Source organism: Adelges cooleyi, unplaced genomic scaffold (genome assembly GCF_023614345.1).
Source record: "Adelges cooleyi isolate 19-005CV unplaced genomic scaffold, UGA_ACOO_1.1 ACOO_flye_CR_arks_rails_tigmint_CR_PRNA_30, whole genome shotgun sequence".
Classification (NCBI taxonomy): domain Eukaryota; kingdom Metazoa; phylum Arthropoda; class Insecta; order Hemiptera; family Adelgidae; genus Adelges; species Adelges cooleyi.
The window spans coordinates 8,880,057-8,889,700 of NW_026095971.1; the positions used below are offsets into that span (position 1 = coordinate 8,880,057).

General features: G+C 26.9%; 1 protein-coding gene across 1 annotated transcript; it reads left to right on the forward strand.

The window, feature by feature from the left end:
• The first annotated feature begins 3,025 nt into the window (after positions 1 to 3,025).
• Positions 3,026 to 5,201, forward strand: LOC126838140 (uncharacterized). Its single transcript, XM_050572302.1, has 5 exons — positions 3,026 to 3,178; positions 3,527 to 3,680; positions 4,224 to 4,291; positions 4,599 to 4,746; positions 5,035 to 5,201. Exons 1-5 carry the CDS (start codon positions 3,092 to 3,094, stop codon positions 5,100 to 5,102), a joined length of 525 nt encoding a protein of 174 aa, XP_050428259.1. The 5' UTR covers positions 3,026 to 3,091; the 3' UTR covers positions 5,103 to 5,201.
• The last annotated feature ends 4,443 nt before the right edge of the window (positions 5,202 to 9,644 follow it).

Genomic DNA, 9,644 nt, shown 5'->3' on the forward strand with positions numbered 1-9,644 from the left:
AATAAAAACCCAACACAATTAGAGCATCGCGCATTTAGTGATGTCGAGGAGGACATCAATATTTTTTATAACTGAATAGTATAACTTGAACAAAAATATTTTCAATGTGAAAGAGTTAAATCTGTAGATGGTAAAAATAATTAAATCTCACTTCACTATTAATATAAAACATTATTTATAGTTAATTTAAATTTTCAGTAAATGTGTTTGTGACCATGCGAACAAACTCATTTACTTTAGATTTTTGTTATTTATTTGACATAACATGTGACTTTTCGTCATTTCGAATATAATATCATTAAAATTAGAGAATTATAATATGTATTCACCTTGAAATTAGTAGGCATATGAAAAATGGCTATTAGATCAAATATTGCCTATCCTTTGCCCCTTAATAAATAGCGCTTTCCGTTCCCCTTAACTACGTATTTCAACTTTTTATTAACTATTATGATTAGCTGTTCTTCAAATTCTAGAGTAACATTAAAAAAACTTAGATAAAAAAATTGTCATAAATGACAAGCTTAAATTATCTCTATAAATAAATATCAATTTATTTTTTAAAGAATACTTTAAAAAAACCGCTAAATGTCAATTTCTTTAATAATAACTAATAAAATATAACATTTTATATTTATTTAACTAGAAAATGAATAAATTATATTATACATGAAAGGCTCATAACCTATCACTAATAACAATAAGGGTTTACCTACCATCAGCTATTTAAAAGATGTTTTTATCTGCGCGCATTACTCAACCGCCCTTTCCCTCGCGTCATAACTTAACTTAACAAATTATCCAAAACTCAAAATGTTCAGCATATTTTTCTTCATTAAAAAATTAATAATGTAAATACGATACTATTTTATTAAAACCAATTTTGTATTTTTTAGGGAGTAACTTATTCACCTTAATTTATAGGATAAATAATATACTTAACATTTTGACTAATTGTGTTCGAAAAATATCAGAAATAATCGAAATATTGGACAATAATTTCATGAAATGCTAGTAAAAATTGTTTATTTCTAACGAGTTGTTTTATCAGCCTTACGTGATCCATAAATATTATGTGTTATTTTTTTCAAAATAACATTGCCATTTGCGTCATACTTTAAAAACCCTGTTTCTATATAGTTTGAATAACATTTGTTAAATAATGGATAATATTATATTCATTTGAATATTTTTTTGACACATAAGTTTCCAAATTTAGTATTTACAAATGTTTTTAAAAAGGAAACTAAAAATTAGAATAATTTTTTTTTAAAAAGTGTCTTATGCTAAATGAATCATCTGTATACATCATAAAACATATATTTGATATATCTTTACCATTGATTTGTATACCGCCCTAATATATAGTTGGTCCAACTTAAGCTATGGTTAATGTAGGGACACGATTATTTTAGTTGGCCCAATTAAATATTTTGTTAGAACAACTTGTTAAATATTTATTTTAACTAGAATTTTATTGAACCCCTTTAATAAGCATACTCTTATTAGGACCAAGTTTTGTATTTTTGGGAGAGTTGCTTAATCACCTTTATTTATAGGTAACACAAACTCCATCTTGTGCTAATGTGATTTATTATTTGAACGGGTTGCTTTGAATAAGAAACTTATTCATCAATGATTTTCTGACCTAAAAGTCGGTGTAATAATAAATTTAACATTTTGACTTATGGTTTTCGAAAAATATCAGAAATAATTGAAATATTGGACAATAATTTCATGCAACGCTAACTAAAATTGTTTATTGCTAACGACATTTTTTATGAGCCTTACGTATTTTTTTTTTTAAATCATGAAAGTTCTGTTATTTTTGTATAAAAAAAAAATAACATTGCCATTCATGTCATAAGCTTTAATATCAATGATTCTAGATAGTTTGAATGACATTTGTTACATAATGTATATATTTTTCATTTTAATGTTTTTCGACGTATACGTTTCCAAAATAATTATTTATAAATGTTTTTAAAAAGGAAAACTAAAAAGCCAGTACTCGGGGCATAGTGGGGATAGAGCGGAGTCGGAGCATAGTTAGGACTGAGAGGTCACAGGTTTACCGAAATTTTTTAAATCTGAAAGTGATATCACATTTGAAAAAACGAATCAGTGGATGGTAATTTTAAGCCAGTCCAAACCAAGCACAGTGTAAACCAGCAAAGTTAAAAAATATTTAATTGAAGAGCTGTATTTAAAAATAAGCATCTAAGCTTTAATTTGAATGTGATTTCCGTGAGGACTAGTACAGTACAGTATAGGCACAATGGAATTAAAGCATAGAGGGACGGAGAGGTTTCGAGTTTACAGGAATTATTATAAATACAAATGATGAAAGTGAATAAAATCACTTTCAAATAAAATCCTACCCTTTTTCTCTAAATTTTAGCCAGTAAAATTTACAACTTTAAAATTCGTATTTTGTTTTTCACTAAGTTTGCTATGTTCTAGTGAGTTTAAAGTCTAAAAACCGGCAATTTTTTTTGGTTTTTGGAGTTGAAGAAATTGATTTTTCTACTTTTGATCCACGCAAACCATTCCGGTCATATAGAAAAGATACTCAAGTAAATCGGTCCAAAGGAAAAAAATGTCTGACCACTCTTTTTAGGTATTAGGATTATTTTTCACAGTTTCCTTAGACAAAACATTAACAATCGATTTTTAAGATAATTGTTTATTTTTTTATTGTTCCATTTTAGATCATTCTAGATATGTTCTTTAGATGGGGCACTATCAATAAACGTTGACAATATATGCATATATTTTGCACATACTTAAACATTTTTAAAATGTGGTAAATACCTAAAAAAATAACAGAATGCCATACAACGCAAATAAAAACGTTCTTAAGTATCTGTTTCTTAAAGCAAATTGCACGATTAAATAGTTTCAAACTGTTTTCATTCTTCTGGTATATTTTCTTGTAGTAAGTACTGCGGGTATCAAGCAATAATACAATATTCCAATAACATTATAAAATCGTTATAAGAACTATTATCGAATATTTAAAAAACAGTTTTTACTTAAAAAATAAATAATTAAATATTCTGGACCCTAGTTAATTGTTTGAATATTTAAAATGTTTTCAAAAACCGTGATACTGTCTTTTTGCATGGCATTGTATTTTTTGCAATGTCAAGGTGGTCCACCTGATGATCTACAACGTGTAAGTATAATGAGTACTTATTATTTATGATAAATAAAAAATGCTGAGATTGTTGCTAAACTATTTACAAAATGTAATGTAATGTAGAAAATGTATTTAATGTTTTCCCTTTTCTATTTTTGCACCAAAGAGTTTTTTAAGTAATATTTTCACTTATAACCAATTATTGATAACAATAACAAAAAAAAAAACTTTAACTACTATGAAATTTATGTTACTATGCTGAAAATATTTGCAAGCCATATAAAATATCTAGTAGTTAGGCATTTTCTTTTTCGTTAAAAAGGGATCAGTATAACTTGCAAATTTTAATATTCAATTGACTAATTCTTATTCTTATAACAATAGCATAACATGAGAACTATAGTCGATAATTATTTCGATCAAATTAGGAAGAACACAACCTACGAAGAATTTTTAGGATTATTTAACCAAGTAAAACATGCAACAAATGCAACTGGAGAACTTTCCAGTCGTGTTGATTTAGAACAGAAAATAGCAGGTAATAAAAAACAGGATAATATTCAACAAATGTGTTGAGTAAAATGTACAAATTTATTGAAAAGATAAATTTTTAATAATCAAGTCTATCATTTGTAAAACTTGTCGCATAATTGTGAACTAATTAAATAATTACCTTTCGAATAAACGCTTCGATGTGTATCATTAGTTAGCATTTTCAAACAGTAAAGTTCATACCAAGCACAGTATAAACCGGCATACTAAAAATTAATTAAAGTGAGGTGCAGTGCTTACAAATTAGCATGAAAGTGTTCATTTGTTAGTGATTTCACGACTTATATTAATAATATTTCCTGTATTGCTGGGTTCTCTCCGTCCACTCTATACTTTGATTCCATTATACCTCGACCCTACAGTACTAGTCCTTTCAGAAAAGAAACCATTCAATTAAACGCTTGCTCATTTGTATACAGTGCACCTTACTTTAATTCTTTTTACTATGCTTTGTTTAAATTTGCGATTTATAGAGTTGCTTTAACAATTAAAAATAAAAATATTGTTACACAAAATTTTGTTCTTTCAGATTTTATATATAGGGAGGACGACGCTATAGCTTGCGCCCAATCTATATTTGGTGACGATGGAGCGACGGTAAATAATAAACTAAAATGATTACTATATTACAGTTTAAAGGTTAGTTAGGTGTTTTTTTGCGGAGGTATTTGAAGTACCCAAACTTTCAATTATTCTGTGTAAAATTGGTTTAATTTATTCTTGTAAGTAAAACAAGTACATAATATTTATGATTATGAATGTTCTGAGGCTTTTTGTTGTTATTTGAAAAATGTGAATTACTGTTTTAGAAAATTAAACTTACGTTTTAACGTGTCCACTAAAATGTTTTAATTGTAAATTTTAATACATATTTTAATGTCTATGTTTATTTCGATAACAATAGGAACTTGTAAAACGTTTTGTCCAAGAAAATCAAGATGAAGATACCATAACATTTGATGGATTAGTTGAAATCATACATTCTGTAAAACGGGAAATGCAAAAGTATTTAAACATTGACACTGCTGTCCAAATAAAAGCGGAAATAATAAGTAATACATAATAGAAAAATATTTAATAAACGTGTTGAGAAAAATGTTCAAAAACTATTGAAAATATATTTTAATAATAAAGTGTATTATTAATTACACAACTTTAAATTATATAATTTTGATACAAAAATTAAATGTATTACGTAATTTTACATTATTACTCTTCAATTACGAAAATTTGAAATAACAATCTTTTGCAAGTGAAAAACATAATTGTTCTCAATATATTTGCTGTTGAATTGGCCTGATTCGTTTGATTATAAAATACATAATACTTTGTACTTTCAGAACGCATGTATCCTCGTGGGAACTTTTCTGAAATCGTTACCACCATTACAGAGAATTTAGATTTTTGATTATATTATTAACTGTTATTAAACTAACATGTAAGTACTATGTTGTATGTCACATACAAATATGTAGTCTTGATTGAATAATAAATATTTTTGCTGTTACATTTCGTTGTTATTTATTTCATATAAATTAGCTTTTTTAAAACCTATAAAACTCTAAACATAATTCTAATAGTTTTTTCAAAGGTAAGTTTAATTTCAGGTAATTTAAATATAACAATTATTTTTGAGATAACTAGTAAAAATTTAATTAAACTTACTTTGGAATTATTGAAAACTCATTTTCATACAACTCAATAACATACAATTATATTTCTAAGCTAAAAAATGATAAATAATATATTAGACTGCAATATTAGATTCGAATTTGCGTGCATTAATCAAAAGTATTCACTAGAAAAGACTTTAGCAACTTATGGTTATATATAATAAAATCATATTTAAAACCGTTAATCATAAAAAAATATGTACTCTCTAGAAGTTAAATTAAAACCTAATTACCGTACTCGAGTATTAAAACTTAATAGAATCATTCTGAATAGATGTATATAAAAATGTCGTAATGATTTGATCAACTTTTTTTAAGATCTAAGGTGTATATGTCAAAATATACAAAATCTTCGAAAAACACAGTTTTTCGGCACTTATAGAAAATCTGTAGTGCCGAAATTGTTCTTCTTTTAATATGTTATGGACAGGGACGGCGCCAAGGGGGAGCGAAGGTGGGCGGCGCCCCCTCATAACAAATTCTTGCCCTTCTCTCGCCCCCCCCCCCAGATATTTTGCTAAATAGTATAATTTTAAATATTTGATTATTATTCCTAAAACCCAGATTTTAAATAACTGTATTTTTATATATACAAATTTAGTTATTACGGAAATTGTGAAAACAATTGTTGTTTTGATTTAAACCTATTTATCTATACAAATTTAGTTATTAGTTATGACATTGCCACCAAATGTGGCCTATTTTTATCAATATATTTTGAATGTTTTTGCAATCGGTTATCAATAATCCGTCGCCCATATAATTATGTGTTTTGGTGTATACAGGGTGATCCAACTAACGTAAGACACTCATTTTCTCTGAAAATATAAATATTTTGAAAACAATTTTTTTCCTAAACTTTTAGGTACATATTTTACTACATTTTTTAATATTTTAAAACATTTTATCGCCAATCCTTATAAACCAAAAAAGGGGATTTTTGGTTTTTTTAAATGGCAACATATGTTTTTAATTACATAAATTTGTAGACAAAAAATTTAAAAATGTGTTAGCGTTAAAATTGTTTATTTTTATTAAACTGTTCATTAGTTATGACTTTGTTAAGATACTACATTTCCTCTTAATAATAATCATATTTCTTCGGTTTGTCCAAAACCGGTAACACATCAAATTCATATTTATGTTCGCATTGTCCAATTGGCGATAACATTCTAACAACTAGGAATTCACTATAAAAGATTTTGAAATAGACAAAGGTTCTTATCTTCAGATTACTTAGATTATAGGTTATTTATTATGTCTGATTATGGTACAGAGTACGGTAACATGTCAAATTATTTGTACGCAATGTAATAAAACTACTCGTCTTTGTAGTAACGATTGAAAATATTAAGAAATACAGTCAAAAAATCAAATCTTTATAAAGTCATAACAAATGAACAAATAAATGAAAATTCAAAACTCAAACGCTAACATAATTTTTAATTTTTTGTCTACATACTTATGTAGTTAAAAACATATGTTGCCATAAAAAAAAAACAAAAATCCCCCATTTTGGCTTATAAGGATTCGTGATAAAAATTTTCAAAATATTGAAAAATGTAGCAAAATATGTACCTAAAAGTTTAGGAAAAAAATTGTTTTCAAAATATTTATGTTTTCAGAGAAAATGAGTGTCTTACGTTAGTTGGATCACCCTGTATATATATATATAATTATAATATTTACGTTTGTGTGTGTGTTTTCCGAAAATTCAGTGTTTATTGACGGATTGTTTTGGTTTAATAGAATGTAGGTATAACATGATCACTATAATCTCCACTGACTGGTTGTTGGGCGTTTTATAAGCCTTCATTTTTACTTCGACTTTCATAGAGTACAATAAGAGCTATATGATGGCCGACAGGTAAAAATAACGCTTATTTAAAAAAGTTGCCTAACTTAAATTGTACACTAGTATATATTGGCCCTTAATCTGTAATAAATTCATATTTTATACTATTTCACTTATAAATATTAAAGTCATTCACTGATAAATCATTATAATTGTTTTTTATTGACAGAAGTAGGTAAAATTATTGTGGTTGCCCCTCCAAAAAATTCACTTGACCTTTCCCGCTCCCCTAAGAAAAAAAATTCTGGCGCCGTGCCTGGTTATGGGTACATGTGAGTTCTACCAACTGAAAAATTGTGCACTTAAGGTCTTAAAACTACGACTAAAAACACTCCGAAAAATTGTACACCCCCCCCCCCCCGCGAAACAAATGGGTATAATTTAACTAACTTTAAACCTCGAACGGTTATTTTTTTGGTTTTTTTCAAATATTAACTGTGAAGAAGAAAACTGGATTTTTGTGTAAAAGAGTTCAAACGTGGTCAAATTATATGTTTTTGGGGTCAGTGAATGAGAATTCAATATCAGTTTTCAATTTTACTTAAACTTAGTAAAAAAAAAAATTTAATTAAAACCTAAAAATGGTTCTTTAGTATCAAAACTTAATAGTATCATTCTGAATACATGTCCATAAAAATGTTGTAATGATTTGATGAAAACATTTTTAAATTTAAGGTATTTAAAGTTTTCCGGCAATTAAAATAACATAGGAATATTTAAAATATTGAACAATAATTCCATGCAACGCTAACCACATCGAAGCTAAAACATTTTTCTGGATTTTTGTGTAAAAGAGTTCAAAAGTGGTCAAATTATGTTTTTGGGGTCGGTAATTGCGAGTTTAATATCAGTTTTCAACTTTACTCAGCTAAAAAAACTTAAATAAAAAAAATGTAATTTTTTATTTAATTAAAACCTAAAAATGGTACTTGAGTGTCAAAACTTAAAAGTATGTCCATAAAAATGTTGTAATGGTTTGATAAAAATTTGCTAAAATGTAAGGTGTATATGTTAAATTTTTGATCAAAAAAGTTTTCTAGCAACTTAGACTAAAATATTTTCTTGACTAAAATAATGTTATTTAATGTTTTAATTTAATTTGATTAAATCGAACATTAAATTAACTAGTTTTTGATTTACTTCCGGGATGATTAAGTCTACCGTGATGGTCAATTTTTATTTACATGCTTTTCTTTAACTCGCTAACACGTACGTACGTTTGTTCTAGTATTTTCAAATCTTGCAAAATTAATTAATTTAACCCACTTCCCGATGTCGTAGAGGGGTGAAACTTGGCACAGGCACTCATCTTGGATGACAATACCATATCCCGTAATTATATTGGGACTCGGACATACAGGTCGCCCTACACAGGGTGTCACATGTGGGGGTCATTTCACTAAAATTGTATATTTTTTTAAATCTTCCAAAATGAATTTAACCCACTTTCTGATATCATAGAAGGCTGAAATTTAACCCAGACACTAATTTTGGATGACAATACAATGTTCCATCAAAATATTATATAAATATGTATTAATATATAGATATATTAAATATATGTTTAATGTTGAATACGGATGATTCATTAAGGATAAGACACGTTTTTTTCTGAAATTATACTAATTGTTAGTTTTCCTCTTAATACATTAACAATTACTAATATAATATATTATGGAATCTTGTGTATCAAAAAAATATTCAATAAATATCATATACATTATTTAACAAATGTTTTTCGAACTATATAGAAACTGAGTAACTAAAGTATGACGCAAATGGCAATGTTATTTGGCAAATATCAACAGTGTATTTAAAAAACACCTAAGGCTGATAAAACATTTCGTTAGCAAAACAAAATGTTGGTTATCGTTGCATGAAATTATTGTCCAATATTACAAATATTCATGATATTTTTCGAACGCAATAAGTCAAAATTTTAAATATATTATTTAACCTATAAATTACTGGGGGTCAGCGAAATCCTCAATTATAAAAAATATTCAGGCTTTCCAAAATATTTGTATGCGTTTAATCACCGATGCTCCATGGTTTGTTACAAATGACACTCTAAAGCGGGGAATTGGGGGTAGTTCTTCCAACAAATGATAACGCGTGATAAGAAATAAATGTTACATAACCTATAAAATGTGTAATACTACAGATAGTACCAACATCGATTTTACCAAAAACCCGCCAAGAGAAATTTCGTATTTTAATATCAAAAACATTGCCTTTAGTTAGGTTCTTATCTTTATTGCAAATTGTAGTTAGATCTTTATCAATTATCTAATTAAATCGTATACACTATACACGTAAAATTCCATAAGTAAATCTAACATTACATTGTATAAGTGTATATACCTATCATATAAGTACATGTTATAATTTAATATTATTTGGTATAAAATAATAATAATTT